This window comes from Dama dama, chromosome 15 (assembly GCF_033118175.1).
Source record: "Dama dama isolate Ldn47 chromosome 15, ASM3311817v1, whole genome shotgun sequence".
Taxonomy (NCBI): domain Eukaryota; kingdom Metazoa; phylum Chordata; class Mammalia; order Artiodactyla; family Cervidae; genus Dama; species Dama dama.
The window spans coordinates 43,430,233-43,452,620 of record NC_083695.1 but is presented as its reverse complement, the minus strand read 5'-3'; the positions used below and the strand labels follow the sequence as shown (position 1 = coordinate 43,452,620).

Genomic DNA, 22,388 nt, shown 5'->3' with positions numbered 1-22,388 from the left:
AATTAAAATCCCGCCTGCCACTCGGCCAAAAGGAAAAAGAAAGAAAGAAAGAAATTGAGTAAGAGTGTAACAGACCCAGTTGAAGAGAAGTGGCATTCCAGGCAGAAGGAACTGGAATGTAAAGAGGAGGGAACACCATGTGCATGAGAAAGATGAGGGACTTAGAGTTGGAGTGTGCTGGAGCTGACTGTCAGGGTTGGGTCTAGATCAGCAAGGGCTTTCTTTTTGGCTGAGTTGAAAAGTGTTAGGACTTATTCTTTAGGAAATAGGAATTGATTAGGAAATTTTAATTAACATAGTCCATGTTTGATTTTATTTAAGATAAACATCAGCACAATGGAGGAGGGCTGGAAGACAGTGTAATGAGATCAGCGGAAAGGCTGCTGCAATACCCTGGGGCAGAGATGCTGCTGCCCTGAGCTGGGCAGTGGGCTAGAAGCAGAGGATGGTGTGGACAAGGTTGAAGAGCTGGAGCCCTTGTCACAGCTGAGCTAAAACCCTAGACAGACAGGGCCTTATCCCAAGTGCTTCTTCCTGCCTCCACTCCCATGACTGATTATAATCCCAGTGGAAAGACAGATGAAGTCTGGCTGATCAATGCCAAGCAGAGCCTCATTCCAGGTGCTCGTCCAAGCCAGAGCAGCACAGAGTGGAGATGCCCCTTCACCAGTGCCGAGGAAGCTGGGCGGCAGGTGTCAGGAATTATAGTCCTGGTGCAGAGCAGAATATCCAGTCCCTGGAAGTGACATGTCATCATTGCTTCCATTGTAACTCTGTAAATCACAAGGGAGTAAAGGGGACCTTCATCATACCACCCAGTCCAGGGAATGCAACAGACCTCACAGGGTTAAGCAGCCCCAATGCCTGGGCTAAACAATTCTGGGGATGAGGTGCAGGCTGCCCAAATCCACACCATGAGTCCCCTAAGTCCAGTATCTCAGGGTCCAAAGAATGTAAGGAGTCAACACCTTGCTTCTGTCTGAGTTTGTCTTTTCACTTTGACCAGCATTTGCATCCAGCTGAAGGAGCTGATCCCGAGTCCCAGGGCTATTTCCTGAGACTCAATGGAGAGATAGCCACAAGGTTTCCTTTTCACTATACCAGTTTCCAGAGTGTGACATCTTTGATGTCTTTGCAGAGGGCTTAGGATAGATCTTAACTTTACTCTTCACTGAAATTCCCCACAATTGAGTTAGTGATGACTGTGGGGAGATCCTCAGAGTATATGGGCATGCTCTAACTAAACGATCCTCATCACTGCCAGACATCCTATTATTTAGGGTGAAGTGGGTCTTAGCTGGTTTCACATCCAAAGTGACAACAGGAGTTTCTATGTTCCTTTAAACTGGTTCTAGAATCACATAGCTCATTCTGATGTCTCTGCTGTAGGCCTTAGTGTTCTAGTATTTTCCAGGCAGAGCGGCCCCATAGATTCTGAAACTGTGGGCTCATAGTCAAGGCTAAGTGTGCCCTAAACTTGCTGAAGATATCAGGGCTATGAGAAATGCTGGGAGAGTAGATGTGTCCTTAAGTGATGCTATTGGTGCCTCCTTTAGGGCACCTGGTGACACTTTTCCACAGAGGGGTAATTCTTTTTGCTCAGCCCAACTCAGGGTCTTGTGGGTTTTCTCTGATGAAGCGTAAGATACTGTCTGTGACAATCTGAATTTTAACCCCTTGCTACTGAACTGATGGTCCATGGATCAGCAGCAGCAGCACCTGGGAGCTTGTTAGACAGGAATAATCTCAGGTCCCAGGATCGGGGTGATTTGTCTGCATATTACGGTTTGAAGATCACTGCTTTCATCTATAGCAGTGGTTCACAATCCAGGTTGTGCCTTAAAATCTTCTGGGAGCTAAATGATCCATATCCAGTCCACTACTGACCAATTGAATCAGAATCTCTATGGGTAGGACCCAGGCTTTAGGATGTTTTAAAAGCCCTCTTAAGAGATTCTAATGTGCAGCTAAGTCAGAGCCCCAGTGAACTGGAAGAGTAGAGGTTTTCAATCAGGATCACTGGGAAAGCATTAACCTTTCTTATGCCCAAGCACTAAGATCCTGGTTATGTTGGCTCTAAATGGGGCCACTATCTATATTTTTTACATCTCACCAATTAATGATTGAAAATCACTGATCAGACAAAGGGTTTATCATTGTTGCTCAGGCCCTGCAGGGAAGCAGGGAAGAGAGGAAGTCGCTAGGGCATCTGTGTCTGCAAGTGTTTCTGAGCCAGGATAGCATCTCCTTGACCATCTTAAGGTGCCTGACAGAGATGGGATGCATCTATTAGATCCTGCAGGCTTGGGAGGATGTGGCAGACCCAAGGCATGTGTATTCTTGACTTCTATCTACCTGTCATGGAAAATTATGAAGTTTGCACTGCGTAAGACAGTGAGCTCTTGGTCCTTCTTGCAGTTGGCATCAGGGTGCAACACTAGCTGTAAACCTGGGTCTTTGTTACTTGTTTCACTGTTAAACTTCATTCATCTTGCCCTGGTGAAGCAACTGATCTCAAGGACCATTGGCCTGCGCAAGTCAAAGGAGCATTAAAGAAAGAGGGTGCTTTGTGGGAAGCACGATAATATGGCCTCAGTGGGTGGACAGAATAAAATTGGACATAAATATTTATTCTGTAAACAAGTTCCTACAAATTGATTTCATTTCAAGCATGTGTTAAGTCTTCAAGTGAGCTGATGGAGGAGGTGGAGCTCTATCTGTCACACCTTTATTCTTTCCAAGGTTGTAAGATGGCTCTGGGTCTCTGGGAAACTTCTAGGGCTGCTGCCTATGTAGCTGTCTGACTCAGGAGCCCACTTCAGCAGTTGATTCCTAAGGTCTGCACAGGTGCCTGTCTGTCCCTCACATTCCCTTTCTCCTTCACAGCTGGCGACGTGGGACTCGGAGAAGGGGCTGAATGGAAGCCTGCAGGAGAGGCCCATGGGCAGCCGCCTCCAAGGACTGACTCTCAAAGTGGTGACTGTCTTGGTAGGATCCTGGGCACATGGGGGAGGTCTGCCATTCCGGCTTTGAGTCAGGGGCTTCTCTCTGTTTGGCTTAATGCTGAGTTTGGAGACAAGGGGATCTTCAGTAGTGACTTGAGCTTTCATAGGCTTTTCACTCAAAGAATTTTGTGAATAGTGAAGGAAGAGTAAGATTGGAGATTCTGCCCCAGGGCCTCTGAGACCCTCCATGGCAGGTCACTGGGCTGCTCTAGAGAAGGGCCACTCATCCATAACCAGTGCTGAACCCCAGAGTGGGGATAACAGCTCTACTTGTTTTTGGATGTAGGATTTTGACCTACTGGTTGTCCTTAGGAGATTTTTGCTGCTAGCTAGAGTCCCCAGAAAGATGTTGGGAAAACATCCTTCTAGAATCCGGCACCATTGATAGAATACGTGCCACAAAGTTTACAATGAAGGCCATTTGTTGCAATTTCTCTGCATGGTTTTCCTGGAACCACAGACTTTTACATTTTTCAGTTACCTTAGAAGCATCTTCCTTCCCATTTCTTTCTTCAACTTTTTAGAGCTGGAGGAGACATTTTAGATTTATCTCTTGTTAGCTGGGAAGACAGATACTGACATTCCTGCAGTCCCCATATGCACACCATGAATAAGCATTGTACCTTATCCCCCCACAACCAAATTAAATTAATGAAATGTAGTCTCTGGGGCTGTTGCCATAAGGCCCCTTCTTTTTCAGTTTCACGGGATTATGATGGGGAAGGCTGAGGTATTTTCCAGATGACCACGTGCCCTATAGGAGCACATGTGACATGGCACAAAATGTGTTAATGCACTCATGGCCTGACTTTGGACTTTTGGACAGTGAGGTTTAATCTGCCATGTGGTGTGACCTTGTCTTGTGACTTGGCATCCATTTTTCTAGTCCAGTCTGATAGATGTAATAGTCTTCTCTCAACCCAGTTCACAGACCTCTGTTGTCATTTATTAGCCCAGATGAGAGGTATTCACATTTCTTATGTGTGTCCTAAAGAATTACAGCATTTCCAAAGGACAGAGTCCTGAATGTCACAAATGAAGGCATGAAAACAAGCCGTGTTATCTTAGGAGCATGGGACGCTGAGCTGAGTCTGAAATGACAGAGGACAAATAAATCTGTTCCTCCATCAGTCTGCTGGTTGGAGGGATTTTCCCGTGCACTGTATCCTGAGTGTCCATAAACCACTTTAGAAAAGGGCAGAGAGGTTCAGACTCCAGGCCTAAATTGGGTAAATAGAGTGCATGTGTCCACAAACGTTATGAAATTATGGTTCATCAGGTTGGTCTCTCCAGTAAGACCCTGGAAAGATGTGTGTTAATGAACCGGTGATTTAGTTGAAAAACGCTCATTCTGTTGTCCTCAGGAAGAGCCTTTTGTGATGGTGGCTGAGAACATTCTTGGACAGCCCAAGCGCTACAAAGGGTTCTCCATCGATGTCCTGGATGCACTGGCCAAGGCTCTGGGCTTCAAATACGAGATTTACCAGGCCCCCGATGGCAGGTACGGTCACCAGCTCCATAACACCTCCTGGAACGGGATGATCGGGGAGCTCATCAGCAAGGTAGGTCCCAAAAGCGGATCCATGGGGAGGGGCCCCCTAGTCTGCCTCTGGGGTGATGTCTTAATTGGACCCATTATGAAGTTGGAACCTCAGGACCAGCTAGACAGATCACAGTTACCCTTCTCCACACAATAAGGATCTCTTTTCCTCCACACTCACCCTCCTCCCTGCTGTACTCATTCTTACTTTTATTTTCTAATTCCCAGGCACTCTGGGTTTTCCTTCTATGTCCATTGCTATCATTCCTTTGAAACACCCATGTGCCTGTTCTATAATCCACTCTTCATGAAATCTACCCCCACATTTGAGCTGCAGTAGGAACCCAGTTTTCATGGGGACAGGGGTGGGGGAGACTGGTGCATGCTTATTCTCTTCTTCATGGCCCACAGAAGTGGGTGGGTGTGTCTGATGTGTGTCCACATGCATGTATGTGTGTGAATGAGTATATAGGTGTGTCTGCATTGCTATGGATAAGTGAAATTGCATTCCCCAGTGCCTCAGATTAATTTCAAATCTTTATTCTTCCTCTTTCCTGTGGAACCTAGGTCCCCATGGGATGAGGCCAATTCACTGTGTCCCCATCCTTTCCCCTGCCATCCTGTGACCTCTAGGTTATTTACTGACAGCCATTTACATTGGTGGATCTGCTCAAGCCCTCCCTCACCATCAATCTTGACATTTCTAACATCCCTACAGATAACCCTGGGCTTCCAGTGCTTTGACCATTCATCTCTAGTGACCTTGGAGTACCTGTCCCCGTGCATCCTGTTAGCATCTTACATGTTGCTGTCACTGTCCCACTCCATGACTACAACCTGTCATCCTTCTGACTCTGGCATTTTATCTTAAAACACAAGTCCTTTTCTTTATAAACCCATAAAGGCAGACAGGATACCTGTGTTCTCTCCAGTATCTCCTAAGCTGTCATTTTTTTTCCAGTAGCATGCATTCTAATCCTATTAATGACAAGAAATTGCTCATTAAATCAACTTAATATAAAAAAGAAAGGGAAAGCAAAAGCCAAACCTATAACAACTTTATTGTGGAATAATTTAAGTATAATCTGTACCCATTTCAGATGTATCATTCATGATTTCTAGGAAATTTAGTGAGCTGTGCAACCATTATCATGTCTTAATTTTGCAATACTTCCATCACCCCAATGAGATTCGTTATACTCATTTACAATTAATCCCATTCCAGCCCCAGCCCCAGGCAACCCTTAATCTCCTTTCTAAGTCTATAGATTTGCTTTGGCAAATATGTACTATAAAGCCGTCATACCATACCAGTCTTTTGTGTCTGACACTTTTCACTTGGCACATGTATCTGAGGTTCACTCTTTAAGATTTCTGTGTCTTTCTGGTATGGCATCCTTTCTCACCTGGCGTGCCCTCTGTGGTTGTCCAGATAAGCTCCTGTTCCCTTCATCTTCTGTGATTCTCCTAAATTATTCTTGATTTCTTGTTACCTTGAAACCCTGACTTGGTTCTATTACCTACCTTCTGACCCTGCCATCCAGGTTGCTGTATGCAATTAAAAGAGAAAGCCACAAGTTTGTCCAGATGGATGCATAAACAATGTGTGGCCTCCCATCTCAGCTGGGCCTTCAGGACAGCCCCAGTTCCTTAACATGGCCTTTACTGCTCCCTTGGCAACATTCCTTAGAAACTGTTGCAAAATTTTATCTTTTTCCTCAAGCAATCTAATAATCTCCTATCTTAAACTAGAAAAAAGAAGTGCTCCTCTATTAAGGAAAGAAATGAAGGCATCTGAACATGAGATTCTACTTCAGCTTCCTATAAAGATCACATCTGCAGACATGTGCTCTCATCCCCAGTTTCAGAGTGGGGAGTGTTTTTCCTCCTATTACAGCTCACCCCTCACTTGTGTCACCAGTCACCTCCCTTGTGCCTTCTCTGGACCCTGGTTTCATACGTTAGTTTCCCTCCATCCTATGTTGTTAACCTATCCTGATCCCCTAGATTTCCTTCTCAGTCCTTAAATATTCTCCAAGCATAAACAAAACAAACAGACAAACCAACAAGAACAACAAAAAATCTCCCTGGATCTTGGGTTTCTGAGAAGAGAAGCAAGAACAAGAAATGCACATGTGGCAAGTTTGAGAGCTCACATGGTCACCTCCAACATTTTTGTCTCTTTATTCTAGGTATGTTGTTGGATTTCAGTTTGGCAATCAGTATATCTGCCCCTCCAGCCTGTGTATTGGACCTGATAAAATTCTTCTATGTAGTTTTCCCCAGTTTGAATATGTAGTTTGGATAAGCTGTCACAACTGGTCATTCTAAAATAAACCTAGTTCTGACAGTGCCTCCTACTTAGAGAGCCAAGATAGAGATGATCACTGTACAATTTTAATGCTCTTATGCCAGCATCAACTCAGGCGTAAGGATCTTAGTCTCCACCAGTCTTGGCAGCTTTAACCTCACAATCTAGTTTCATCTTAATGGGGTCTTTGTCTATTAAGCTCATCTTGGAAAGCAAAAATCTTTGAAGGTACTTTTGAGGTCACAGCAGAGGATGCCCTGGGGGCCCCTTCACTGCATGGCTTTACTAAAGGAAGAATCAACCATATGTCTGAGAAGCCATGAGTTAAGGAAAGTGGAAGAAGGAAGATGATCCCTTTTTTCTTGGAATATGCTACTCTCTGGCATAGAGCCTGCATATAAAGCAACCTAGGACTGATACTCTAATGAGATTCAAGGTAGTTGTACACTCTCCATATAACTTCAAAAGTATTTTAGAGAAGAGATATATCTGTGTGGGCTGATGGAGTTTGGAGAGGTTTGATAGAATAATGGGAGTGTCCCTGTGGTCTTGAAGTCTAGGAAGGATGAAGACAAGTCCAGAAGACAAAAGACAGGGTGGGGAGAAGGGTGGGCAGTAAGATGGAAATACCAGTAAAAGAAAAGAGATAGTTCACTAAAGGAATCATTAAGAAAATGAAGAAAACCTACAATTCACGCAGAAATGAAAATGGTGATTGACTCCTCCAGAAGTGGTTTCCAAGAGTTTTTAGGGTTTGGGGAGACATTTGTAAGGTGAAGGTGGTAATGGCAGACAACCTGGGGCTGGATTTTCCTTACAATGTTCAAAGTCATGAGGTGTCAACACTTGAAGCCTTTTCCTCTGAACTGAACAACCCAAAGGGCAGTGGACAGGCCTTGGGCGAATTTAGAACCCAGCAGTAATGGGAGGACTGCCTTCTGACCAGATGGGTTTGCCTTTCAGAGAGCAGATCTGGCCATCTCCGCCATCACCATCACCCCGGAGAGGGAGAGCGTTGTGGACTTCAGCAAGCGGTACATGGACTACTCGGTGGGAATCCTCATCAAGAAGCCCGAGGAGAAAATCAGCATCTTCTCCCTCTTTGCTCCATTTGATTTCGCCGTGTGGGCTTGCATTGCGGCAGCCATCCCCGTGGTTGGCGTGCTGATATTCGTGCTGAACAGGATACAGGCCGTGAGGGCTCAGGGTGCAGCCCAGCCCCGGCCATCCGCTTCCGCCACCCTGCACAGTGCCATCTGGATTGTCTACGGAGCCTTCGTACAACAAGGTACCTTCCTGGTTCCTCCATGCTGGAGTAACCCCAAGGTCCTGGAAGGACTTGTCCGATGACAACATTCTTAGATTCATGTTCCCAAAATCATTTTAAATGCAATTTTATTTAACTTCTAAGATGGTCCTAATATCATGCTGTACTCCAAGTATTATCAGATAGAAAGTAAAATGAAATGATAAAAAAAAAAAAAGAACTTTGAGTCCTGATTTTCCTCTTTAGATAAAATTAACTTCTAGTCCTGCTTTGCACTTTCCTCCCCTCCCACATTAGATTGATTGTTATGCAGACGTGGTTGTCAAATGAAGCTATCTTGCTTAAATGTGAAGTTGACATGGGCTAAAAAACCACAATTGTTTTGCAGTCATCTAAGCAATACTCCAGCCATTCTTGAGATTCAGTCTCCTATCTCAGAGAAATCTAGATAGCACTTGGGGAGTTACAGTTTTGATGGGAAACAGCAAATTGCAAAGTTCCTAATGTGAGTCCTGGACTTATCTGCACCATAGCAAACTATGTATTATCTGCTTGAGAGGTTATATAATAATAGTCAGCAAGGAGCTTTCTTTTGCTACCACCTGAGACACCGAGGAGGAATGATTGACCTCAAAGAGGCAGCTTCGGACTATAAGTCATATACAATGATTTCTGAAAATCATAGAAAAAAGTCATCTATTGAGGGCCGAATATTAATAAAAGTGATATGGTACATCTCGTTTCTGAGGCTTAAAAGAAAGCTAGAGAACCCTCTAGGTAGAAGATAATTTTACATTTACAGAATTCCTGAGACTGTTTCATGTGAATTTAAAATGGATAGGGACCTTACCTAGGGTTGCAACCCTAGAAATTCTCGACAGTGAGGAGAATCTTCTAAGGGGAAGAGTTTAATATTCAGAACTCTACTGTTGGCATTTTCAAAAACATCCTATCAGTAAAAATGCCAAGCCTAACTTTTCTGTATTTTGTGGCCCTCCACCCCTTTCTGAGATTGGTGGTCCTAGGATTTTATTTCCAGAACTGTCAGAGTCCACCATAACCAGCTGGCAGTCACTTTCTTGATCCGCAGCTCATGACCAGGGGTGGTTCCCAATGCCTGGCTGCAGGGCAGATAATTTATGGGGATAGGAGTGAGAGCAGAAACCCCGGACCAATCCCCTTTGCCTGTCTCCTCCAGGTGGAGAATCCTCAGTGAACTCCATGGCCATGAGAATTGTGATGGGCAGCTGGTGGCTCTTCACTCTCATCGTGTGTTCCTCCTACACAGCCAATCTCGCCGCCTTCCTCACAGTGTCCAGGATGGACAACCCCATAAGGTAAGGTCCATTACTCCTTCCAGAAGGCTGTAAAGAGAGGATGCAAACCTGGCCACGGTGGCCTGGTGTCATGGAGGCAGAGAAGGACTTAGATTCCAGATCTGCAGTTTGATGGTAGTAATCGTTAATGCATGAGGAACTTCACTCCTGTTGTATTTTATTTTATGTACAATTAAATACATGCATAAATTCACTGACTAGTATTTCTTTGAACATTTAAATTCCACTTGTAAGTAATAAGTCAAAAAATTAAAAATCAGCAAATCAAATGTCCTCAGACATTTCAATATTGATTACAAACTTAATCAAAATTTTCTAAACATTTAATTAAAACCACAAATCTAATATGTTTCTCCAATTCTCCAATCTTCAAACACCTAAAAAAATATTTTTTAAAGCATGCCAATTATCGTAGTGATTAGAAAATGTATTTCACTTACAGTTATAAAATTGTAAAATTACTGAAACCAAGAACTAAAACTTTTCATTTTAACCAAAATGTTAAAAATAGGGCATAAAAGAATTAGTTCAACATAGTGAAATAACTCAGAAATGCCTTTGCTTTATAATCAGATTCTCACATACTGTGTGAATTACAAAAGAACTTGGATAAAGTGAATGTCTGCTGTCTATGTGGTTGCTGAACTGACCAGTGGCACAGATTTAGTCCACACTTCTTTGGGTGCAATATCAACCTCAATATCACCTCTTTTTTGATCCCTGATTGTGCTTTTCTGTGTCTCTGCCTTTGGTAATTTCTCCTTTAATTCATCATACTTACTATCATTATATCAATTCTTTTGATCCACGATCCTAGTCAAGTCATCCATACTCAACCAGTTTCTGTAGCTCCCAACTGCCTATTTGAAACAGGAGAGATTCCTTGATTAGGATTAAAAATTCAGAATGATATGGTCTAGTTTTAATTTTAATTGACATTTTTATTGAGATAATTATAGATTCATTTGCAATTATAAGTAATAATGCAGAGAAATCTCAGAATATCTTTTAGCCAGTTTCACCTAATGGTAGCATTTTGCAAAACCAAGATATGAACATTGATACAATTGACTGAGTCTGTTCAAATTTCTCCTCTCATACTTGCACTCATTTCTGTGTGTGTATATGTGTCTGTGTATGCATTTCAGTTTATACAGTCTTATTGTATATGTAGATTTGAGTATCCACCACCACAGTAAAGATACTAAGTATAATAATTTTGTTTCTATAAGAATTCCTTGTGGTGTTCTTTTATAACCACACCCACCTCCTTCCCACTTCTTTGCCTCTTGTCCCAGTCTTAACACCTAGCAGACACTAATGTGCTCTCTATCTCTGAAATTTGTCATTTCAAATATGTAGTATATAAATAGAAACACCACTTTTAGGATTAGCTTTTTCTTTCAGTATAATTCTCTGGAGATTCTTTCGAATTGTTTTGTGTATTAATAGTTCATTGCTTTTTGTTGCTCGGTAGAATCCAATGTAACACAATTTATTTAACAATCCCCCCATTGAAGGATATCTAGGTTTTTCCAGTTTGGGGCAATTATGAATAAAGCTACTGTGTATATTTATGTGAAGGTTTTTGTGTGAACATGCATTTTCATTAATAGGTAATACATATCCAAAAATGCAGTTGCTGTATCTTGTGGTAATAGCTTGTTGAGTTTTATAAAAAAAAAATGATCAAACTGCTTTCTAGAGTACCTATCACTTTAAATCACTGCTACGGATGTAGGAATGATCCAGTTTCTTTGCATCTTTGCCAGTATTTAGTGTATCAGTAGTTTTTTACTTTACCTTCTGATAGTCATGGTGAAATAGTGCATTGTGGCTTTTAGCTTCCCCAATGACTAATTATAGTGAATACCTTTTCATGTGCTTATTGCTGTATTTTCTTTGATGAAATATATCTTTATGTATTTTGCCCATTTTCTCACTGGATTGTTTATTAATGTTGAGTTTTGAAAGTTCTTTATATATTTTAGATACTGGTTCCTTGCCAGATGTATGGTTTGCAAATATTTTCCCCTTCTCTGAAGTTGTTTTTCAACTTCTTAACAAAATCTTTCACAAATAAAATTTTTTAATTTTTATGGGGTTCAATTTATAAATTTATTCTTTTCTGAATCATGCTTTTGGTGTTAAGTCTAACTCTGCCACGTCCTAGACCTGAAGATAATCTTGGATATTTTGTTTGTTTTTCTGAAAGTTTTGTCATTTTTCATTTTGTAAATTTGGATGTGAAGTTTCCATTTTTTAAATTAATGTATGGAGTAAGAAATTGAACAGGAATCATAAACAGTTGGATGTGACCTGAATTTACTTTGCAAGTTTGTGGGGGGTTTTGGCAGCTTAGTATGCTGAATATTTAAATTTGAATGACTTTGGTGATGGTAACACCCTTCAGGTTGCCTCTGGTTCCACTATCCTCTACTTTATTACATATTGCTAGCTTCATACTTTCACATATTCACTTTTCACCGTCAAATCATACAAGTTAGTATCCTGTGACACAGAAGACCTGGTTGACTCTTTGTGAGCTAGCAAGACCTACACATCCATGCTATTCATAGTGTGGTACTCAGACCAACACTGCTGGCATAAGACTCTCAGTCCTTATCTCAGATCTCATGAACCAGAATTTGTATCTAAGTAGGTCTCCAAGTGATTTTTATTCACATTAAAGTTTGGATAGCACTGTCAACAATTAGAAAAAAGTGATCTATGAAATCCTAATAGCCTGAAGCGATTGGCTGCAACTAACAAATGCATTTTAATAGAGCTATCCATCAGTTCCTGCCTTCAGGGTACCACAAACTGGAAAAGAAAGGTGATGCATATTAATGGTACTCAAGAAAAAGACTATGAGACTTACTCCACATGCCATGATAAGTAACAGGTATCTGACTAGACCTCCTATCATTAACAGCTATAAAACTGGAAAAATATGCTGTTTACAGCATTTTAAACATAAACACAGGTAGATTGCCAAATTCAGACTTAAATTGAAGAAAGTGGGGAAAACACTAGACCACTCAGGTATGACCTAAATCAAATCCCTTATGATTATACAGTGGAAGTGAGAAATAGATTTAAGGGACTAGATCTGATAGAGTGTCTGATGAACTATGGACGGAGGTTCGTAACATTGTACAGGAGACAGGGATCAAGACCATCCCCAAGAAAAAGAAATGAAAAAGCAAAATGGCTGTCTGAGGAGGCCTTACAAATAGCTATGAAAAGAAGAGAAGTGAAAAGCAAAGGAGAAAAGGAAAGATATACCCATTTGAGTGCAGAGTTCCAAAGAACAGCAAGGAAAGATAAGAAAGCCTTCCTCAGCAATCAATGCAAAGAAATAGAGGAAGACAATAGAATAGGAAAGACTAGAGATCTCTTCAAGAAAACTAGTGATACCAAGGGAACATTTCATGCAAAGATGGGCTCAATAAAGTACAGAAATGCTATGGACCTAACAGAGGCAGAAGATATTAAGAAGAGGTGGCAAGAATATACAGAAGAACTATACAAAAAAGATCTTCATGACCCAGATAAACACGACCAGCTAGAGCCAGACATCCTGGAATGTGAAGTCAAGTGGGCCTTAGGAAGTATCACTATGAACAAAGCTAGTGGAGGTAATGTAATTCCAGTTGAGTTATTTCAAATCCTAAGAGATGATGCTGTGAAAGTGCTGCACTCAATATGTCAGCAAAATTGGAAAACTCAGCAGTGGCCACAGGACTGGAAAAGGTCAGTGTTCATTCCAGTCCCCAAAAAGGCAATGCCAAAGAATGCTCAAACTACTGCACAATTGCACTCATCTCACATGCTAGTAAAGTAATGCTCAAAATTCTCCAAGCCAGGCTTCAGCAATATGTGAACTATGAACTTCCAGATGTTCAAGCTGGTTTTAGAAAAGGCAGAGGAACCAGAGATCAAATTGCCAACATTCACTGGATCATTAAAAAGCAAGAGAGTTCCAGAAAAACATCTATTTCTGCGTTATTGACTATGCCAAAGCCTTTGACTGTGTGGATCACAATAAACTGTGGAAAATTCTGAAGGAGATGGGAATGCCAGACCACTTGACCTGCCTCTTGAGAAACCTGTATGCAGGTCAGGAAGCAACAGTTAGAACTGGACATGGAACAACAGACTGGTTCCAAATAGGAAAAGGAGTACATCAAGGCTGTATATTGTCACCCTGCATATTTAACTTATATGCAGAGTACATCATGAGAAACGCTGGGATGGATGAAGCACCAGCTGGAATCAAGATTGCCAGGAGAAATATCAATCACCTCAGATATACAGATGACACCACCCTTATGGCAGAAAGTGAAGAGCTAAAGAGCCTCTTGATGAAAGTGAAAGAGGAGAGTGAAAAAGTTGGCTTAAAGCTCAACATTCAGAAAACTAAGATCATGGCATCTGGTCCCATCACTTCATGGCAAATAGATGGGGAAACAGTGGAAACAGTGGCAGACTTTATTTTTTTGGGCTCCAAAATCACTGCAGATGGCGATTGCAGCCATGAAATTAAAAGACACTTACTCCTTGGAAGGAAAGTTATGATCAACCTAGATAACATATTAAAAAGCAGAGACATTATTTTATCAAGAAAGGTCCATCTAGTCAAGGCTATGGTTTTTCCAGTAGTCATATATGGTTGTGAGCGTTGGACTATAAAGAAAGGTAAGCGCTGAAAAATTGATGCTTTTGAATTGTGGTGTTGGAGAAGACTCTTGAGAGTCCCTTGGACTGCAAGGAGATCCAACTAGTCCATCCTAAAGGAGATCAGTCCTGGGTGTTCATTGGAAGGACTGACGTTGAAGCTGCAACTCCAATACTTTGGCCACCTGATGTGAAGAGGTGACTCATTTGAAAAGGCCCTGATGCTGGGAAAGATTGAAGGCAGGAGGAGAAGGAGACAATAGAGGATGAGATGGTTGGATGGCATCACTGACTCAGTGGACATGAGTTTGGGTGAACTCTGGGAGTTGGTGATGGACAGAGAGGCCTAGCGTGCTGTGGTTCATGGGGTCACAAAGAGTCAGACACAACTGATTGGCTGAACTGAACTGAACTGAACAGGTAGATTGAAAAAGAAGGAAAAGATATACCTTGCAAATTATAAGTATAAGAGGCCATCTCAGTATTAGACAAAGTAGACTTTATGCCATACATTACTTTATGCCATACATTACAGGGGATTATCCAGTAATAAAAGGACAAATGTGTTTACACCATGTAACAGACATCCAAGTTTATGATATAAAATTTGATAAGTCTTTCGCCCCTTTGCGGGATCACTGGCCTGTCTTCACATTTCGCCCCAGAGGACTGTAGATGTCCACATCAGAATAATACAGAGTTAGTAGCTTTTTCTGAGGAAATGCTGTTCCAATGCCTACTAACTTTTGTAGTTATTTGTTTTATATTTATGAATTATTGTATCAGATCCAAAGCTCTATTATTCTTCAAAATGATTTTTAAAAATGACAGATTTAATAGGAGAAATAGAAACATCTAATATAGTCCAAATTTTAATTTCATTCTCTTAGAAATTGACATAACAAAGAAACAAAAAACACCTAATAAGGCTATGTTCTGCTTAGTCAGTCCATTGTGTCCATCAGTTGTCATGTCAGTCAGTTGCCACCCCGTGAACTGGAACTTGCCAGGCTCCTATGTCCATGGGGATCCTCCAGGCAAGAATACTGGAGCTGGAGCATGTTGCCATGCCCTCCTCCAGAGGATCTTCCCAACCCAGGAAGCAAATCCAGGTCTCCCCCATTGCAGTCGGATTTTTTACCGTCTGAGCTACCAGGGAAACCCTAATAAGGTTATGGAAGATCTAAATAATGCTGTCAACCCATGTGACATAATTGACATTTATAGAACACTATACCCAACAGTTGAAGAATACACATCTTTTTCACGTATGCATTCACCAAGATGCATCATTCATTGGGCCATAGAGTTAAATCTCAGTCACAGTCAATTTCAAAATCTGACCAAGTATGTTCTAGCACTATAATTAAGTTAAAATAGAAATCAATTTAAAAAAAAACTAGAAAATTCCCAATGAAATTTAAATAGCATAATTCTAAGCCTATGGTCAAAGAAAAAAATCATAAAAGAAATGTAAAAACATACTTCTAAGTAAATGATAATGAAAATAAAACATATCAAAATGTGTGGAATGCAGGTAAAACAATGCTTAAAGGAAAGTTTATAGCCTTAAATGCCTAATAAGGAGCAGAAGATGCTTAAATTTGAGATTCTTAGTTTCCCTCTCAAAAAAGATTAAAAAAATAAGAACAGGCTAAACTCAAAGCAACGTTAAAGAAAGACATAGAGTGTGTTTAACAACATAGAAAATTAGCAAGATCTTAATTTGATTTGGTTGTTTGATAAGTTTAATAAAGTTAATAAACCTCAAGAAAGACTATTCAAGAAAAATTAGAGAAAACTGAAAGTGTTAATATCAGGATTGAAAGTGGGGATTTCACCATAGATCTTTTAAGCTTTAAGTGAATAATAAGATGATATTATGAACACCTTTGTCCCAATAAATTTAACAGCTTAATGAAATGGATACATTTGTTTAAAAACAGTTTATGAAAACTGATTTAAAAAGAGAAAATATGAATATTGATACATCTATTAAAGATATTATATTTGTAAGCCTCACTACAAATTAAATTCTAGGCCCAGATGGCATTGCTGGTGAGTTCTAGCCAACACTCAATTAAATAACACTAATTGTAAACTCTTTCAGAAGATAGAGGATAAAATGTTTTTTAATTCATTTAACAAAGCTGACATAATTCTGATACCAAAAGCCAAAAAAGATATAACAAGAAAAGAAAGTCACTGCCCAGTATCCCCTATGAACTTAGATGTAAACATCCTCAACAAAATGGTAGCACACTGAATCTAGAAATATATAAACAGGATAATACATCATATTCCACTGCAGTCTTATCCTTGGAATATAACTTGTTTCAGTATTTGAGAACCAATGAATGTGATTCACTATGTTAAAAAAAAAAAATCAAGGACAAAAGTCAAGTATGTGATCACCTCAAATGATACAGAAAAGAATCTGACAAAATTAAATTCCCATTCATGATTAATGAATAAATATATAAAAAGAAATTTCCATACCCTGATAACAGATACAAACAGAGAACTGACTACTAACAACAGATTTAATGATGCTTTTTCCCTAACCTAATATTTCAGGCCCTTGTGTGGCCAACAAGCAGTAAAAGAAATGAAGTTGTATAAACTTGAGAAGGGTTTTCCCTGGTGGCTCAGACATTAAAGAATCTACCTGCAATGCAGGAGACCTGGGTTCGATCCCTGGGTTGGAAAGATCCCCTGGAGAAAGGAATGCAACCCACTCCAGTATTGCTGTCTGGAGAATCCCATGGACAGAGGAACCCGGTGGGCCACAATCCATGGGGTTACAAAGAGTTGGGCATGACTGGACCACTGACTTTCATTTTCACAGACTTGAGAAATTCCACTGTCTATTTTCTGATGACATGATCATCGTTGTGAAAAATCCTAACAATCTTCTAATAAAATTGTCTAATAAATAAATCTTCATAAGTTGCCAGAAACAAAATCCCTATATAAAAACCAGTTATGTTTTTACATACTAGTAAACCAACAATTGGAAGACAAATTTTATAAAAAATTACAGTATCCCTTTAAGGTATAAAGTTCATAGGAATATGTTTTTAAGTGTATAAATAGTAAACTCATAGCAGAAAATTTAGTGGAAAATGTCATCAAGAAAAATAAAAAATCTAAATAAGTGGAGAGATAGCCAATATTCATGGATTTGAGTTCTCAATATTGTTGAGACGGCAAATCTTCCTAATTGAGCTACAGGCTCAACGCAATATCCCTTAAAACTCCAGCAGACTTCAAAAAATAGAACTGGAAAAGATGAATGAGGAACAGAATTTTGAAAAAGAACAAAGTTGGAAGACTGGCACTACTTGATTTCTGACTTTAAGCTGTAGGGGCATTCTGCTTGTCCTCTAACTGCATTTAATCTTCTTTCTCAGCGCTCTTGCTTTCCTGACTTCACAATGCCCCTCGAAGACTGCAGTTAGTTTTCTGCTCCATGGCCTTCACTAAGCTAGTTATTTTTGGAACGCTCTTCTGTGCTTTTGACCTAGCCAACACTGACTCATTTTTCAAGTCTCTACTCAACTGTCACCTCCTCATAGTGGCCCTTCCTGGATACTCCTCAAATTACATCACCCTTTTCTATTTTTCTCTTTCATATACTTCAGTACTTTTCTTTCTTAGCGATTGTCACACTGTGTATAAATGAGTTTATGTGTTTACTGTTTGTTACGATGCATAACAAACATAATAGATCATAAATTCCTTGGATCTGGGTACTGAGTTTGTTTGTTCCCCATTGTATAAACAACCCTTGGCACAGTGTCTGGCACAGGTCATTTTGCTATAACATTTTGCTATAACAAAATGTCACAGACTGGGTGACCTGAACAATAGGAACTTATTTCTCATAGCTCTAGGGGCCAGGAAGTCCAAGATCTCAGTGCCAGCAGGTTTGGTTCTTGGTGAGAGTCTTCTTCCAAGGCTTGCAGATGGCCTTCTTCTCTCTGCATGGTGGAGAGAGAGAGGGACCACTGGTCTCTTTTCTTCTTTTTATAAGGTCACTAATCCCATCAAGAGGGCTCCATCCTTGTGACCCTGTAGTAGTGTAGTGTAGTGTTAGTCACTCAGTCGTGTCTGACTCTTTGCGACCTCACAGACTGTAGCCTGCCAGGCTCCTCTGTCCATGGGATTCTCCAGGCAAGAATACTGGAGTGGATTACCATTTCCTTCTCCCGGGGATCCTCCCAACCCAGGGACTGAACCCGGGTCTTCTGTGTTGCAGGCAGATTCTTTACCATCTAAGCTACAGACCCACCTCCAAATATCATCATATCAGAGATGAGGGATTCAACATGTGAATTTGAGGGGAGAGCAAGGATACAGCATTCAGTCCATAGTGTAAACTATGCATGCCTAATATATGGTAAATGATTGAATTAATATTTTAAGGAAAATTTGTTCTGTTTGTTAATATATAGAGAATAGGGAACTTTGAGTAGGATGAGTCAAGATATAGAGTTTAGCTCAGCAACAAAATGTCCCTTCCTGGTGTCAGACCTATCTGAAGTAGAATGAACGCCCTTGGGAGTTGATGAACTGCACATCCCTAGAAATGTGTCTGCAGTAGCTGAGGATGAGGAATGTCACTCCTAAACTCTGATGTAATATGTTCCGTGCTCCCTGCTCTTTGGGTCACACTCCATGTATAGATCTGTATGCAAAGGAGTTGGCTTTGTTTTCTGTTTGTTTTTCTTTCTTTATTTTTATCTTGAGGGCAAAGGCTTATGTTAGATATACAAATCTGTCTCCTGCTGGGCAAAATGTTAATAGAATACCTTTTACTAAAGGTCACATTGGAGATTTTCTATATCTTTTGATTTTTTTCTCATTGTCCTTTTTATTCCTCTATTGCGCCTATATTCATGGATCCATTAGAATCGCATGAAATGCAGCTTGCAGTTTTTGTACTGCTTCCCATTGGAGCCGTGAGATTCATGAATTGAAAAGCTCCAGATTTTTATGGCTGTGATAAATCATCCACAGGCACAAACTGGCTGTAGAATTTGTATTCAGACTCAGGCTTATGAGTGCGCAATGTATTAGCAAACTTGATATAATTCAGGAAAGCTGGTTTCATGAGGGAGAAATGAATTGTGCCACTCCTGTAATAGGGTACATGTGAGCTTCTTTCCTGTCACATCTAGAACTAAAGCATCATGTGGTAAAAGAAACATGAAAGGCTTGGAATCCAGTTCTCTGAAGCAGGTGTTGGGATCCTAAATAAATGTAGAGACAGGGCTTCCTCAGGCTTATTGTGTAGACTGTTCAAGAAGATGATCCTTCTCTATGGCTACCCTAAAGTGGCATGCCCCAGGGACTCAAATTGCAATTTCTCACACCTTCTATTTTTAAAAAGTAAACTATTTTCTTGAATGGTTTTAAGTTTCCAGGAAAATTGAGTGGAAAGTATAGAGAGTTTCCAAATACCCTCTCCCCCAATTTCCCTTATTATTATTCAGTTCAGTTCAGTTCAGTCGCTCAGTTGTGTCTGACTCTTTGCGACCCCATGGACTGCAGCACTCCAGGACCCCTGTCCATCACCAACTCCCGGAGTTTACTCAAACTCATGCCCATTGAGTCAGTGATGCCATCCAACCATCTCATCCTCTGTTGTCTCCTTCTCCTCCTGCCCTCAATCTTTCCCAGTATCAGGGTCTTTTCCAATGAGTCAGCTCTTAGCATCAGGTGGCCAAAGTATTGGAGTTTCAGCTTTAAAATCAATCCTTCCAATAAATATTCAGATATTCAGGACTGATCTCCTTTAGGATGGACTGGTTGGATCTCCTTGCAGTGCAAGGGACTCTCAAGAGTCTCCTCCAACACCACAGTTCAAAAGCATCAATTCTTCTGTGCTCAGCTTTCTTTGTAGTCCGACTCTCACATCCATACACGACTACTGGAAAAACCATAGCCTTGACTAGACAGATCTTTGTTGGCAAAGTAATGTCTCTGCTTTTTAATATGTTGTCTAGGTTGGTCATAACTTTTCTTCCAAGGAGTAAGTGTCTTTTAATTTCATGGTTGCAGTCACCATCTGCAGTGATTTTGGAGCTCAAAATAAATAAAGTCTGACACTGTTTCCACTGTTTCCCCATCTATTTGCCATGAAGTGATGGGACCAGATGCCATGATCTTAGTTTTCTGAATGCTGAGCTTTAAGTCAACTTTTTCACTCTCCTCTTTCACTTTCAAGAGGCTAATTCTTCACTTTCTGCCATAAGGGTGGTGTCATCTGCATATCTGAGGTTATTGATATTTCTCCTGGCAATCTTGATTCCAGCTTGTGCTTCATCCAGCCCAGCATTTCTCATGATGTACTCTGCATATAAGTTAAACAAGCAGGGTGACACTATGCAGCCTTGACATACTCCTTTTCCTATTTGGAACCAGTCTGTTGTTCCACGCCCAGTTGTTCTAACTGTTGCTTCCTGACCTGCATACAGATTTCTCAGGAGGCAGGTCAAGTGGTCTGGTATTCCCATCTCTTTCAGAACTATTATTATTATTTTGCATTAATGTGGTACATTTGCTGAGCTGACAGTGATACATTTTATTAACTGAAGGTCATAGTCTACCTAAGGTTCATTCCTGTATTGTGTAATAGGTAGATTTTGATAAATGTATAATGAGATGTATCCAGTATCATGGTAGCATGCAAATAGCTTCACTGTACTAAAAATTTCCTGTTCTCTATTCATCCTATCCTCTTTCTCTTTGAATTTTATTTTTAATTTTATTTATTTATTTTTATTTCTTGGCTGCACTTCACAGCATGTGGGATCTTGGTTCCCCAGCCAGGGTTCAAACCCACGCCCCCTGCATTGGAAGCTCAGTGGATCATCAGAGAGGTGCCCTGAATATTATTTTTAACTAAGCAGAAACTGAGATCCTTCTAAATACCTACCTGTTTCATACTCTCCAGACAACTCTGTCAATAGATTATTTCCCTTCTGCCTCCCAAATTTCTCAAATGGGTGTCATTTCTGTATTCTTTCTGCCATATCCAGGTCTTGATGACCACTTAGTTTAATACAGCAACCTTCTAACTTTTTCCTTCTTGCACAACTGTTTCAAGCCTTTATCTGTGTTGCCAGCAGAAACATCTTTGTAAGATAAATTCTGATCAAGTCAGTCCCTCGCTTTTAAATTTCCAATGGATCTGCATACATTTCAAGTTAACAGTTCAGCTTCTTAACACCACGTCTTCACTTGACCTTAGCCACCCCTCCAGATTCAACTTTTTAACTGTATATATGTTCCATTTTGTCTCAAATTGCTAAACCTTGGTGGGTATGTCAATGTATATACTTCCAGTACTTACCTAGTGTAAAAGAGTTGATTTTCTTTAAGATGCAGGTTTTAAAAATCTTGTATGGTTTTCCTTCCCTTACTTTTTTTGATGGCAGCTTCCTTATAGAACTCTTAAACGGAATTTTAACTGTTAATTTTTTTTGTTGTTGTTCTTTTTGTGTTTCTATCATCAGACTTATTAAATTGAGTTATTACATTTATATCTCCTTCATTAGACCATGAACTCTTTGAGAGTAGAAACATTCATATTAGGATTCTCCATCATAAGTAAAGGACTTGGCATTTAGCTAGAACTTAGTAGAGTTGGACAAATGCTTGAATGAATGGATAAGGGAACTTAACAGACTCAGGTGACTTAGAATTAGTAGGAGAATAATAATGAAGATGAGCATTTGGGAGCTGGAGAAAGAAATGGCTGGATGTAGAAAGAAAGTAGTAAAAACAAGGCTGCTGGCAAAACCAGGGAGAAAAATATCTGTTGCTGGTAATAAGCTTCTCAATGGGCTTTTATAATGTCACGTGGGACATTTGGGTACCAGCAAGGCTCTATCAAGCACTACCAAGAACGAGAGGGATACAGTGACAAAATTGAAGTGAGATCACCCAGTGTATAACAGGACCCTGATTCCAAGATCCTCAGCAGTGGAAATTAGATAGTTTCACTGACCTAGTGATTGCTCTTAGTGTTCACTGACTGTGAAACCATCCATCTTCCAGCCAATCCATAATATTGGTTCTTGGTATTCAGTAACACAAGAACACCTGGGTTTCTTTTTTTTTTTTTTTAACTGTCATTAATGGTTGTGTTTAGGTTTTAATTTCTGTTTATTTAGCAACATATTCATTCTTAAATATCTACTAAAAAATATAGCATCTCCCTAAAAAGTGAGTGTCTTGT

The 22,388-nt window shown here is 40.3% G+C and overlaps 1 protein-coding gene across 1 annotated transcript in view; it reads left to right on the top strand.

Moving 5' to 3' along the window:
* GRID1 (glutamate ionotropic receptor delta type subunit 1) overlaps positions 1–22,388 on the top strand; it is a 658,662-nt gene that overhangs the window by 535,592 nt on the left and 100,682 nt on the right. The window contains exons 9-12 of the mRNA XM_061163043.1: positions 2,887–2,988; positions 4,370–4,567; positions 7,820–8,144; positions 9,322–9,460. Coding sequence (XP_061019026.1) covers positions 2,887–2,988; positions 4,370–4,567; positions 7,820–8,144; positions 9,322–9,460 — 764 coding nt within the window. The remainder of the gene's footprint in view (positions 1–2,886; positions 2,989–4,369; positions 4,568–7,819; positions 8,145–9,321; positions 9,461–22,388) is intronic.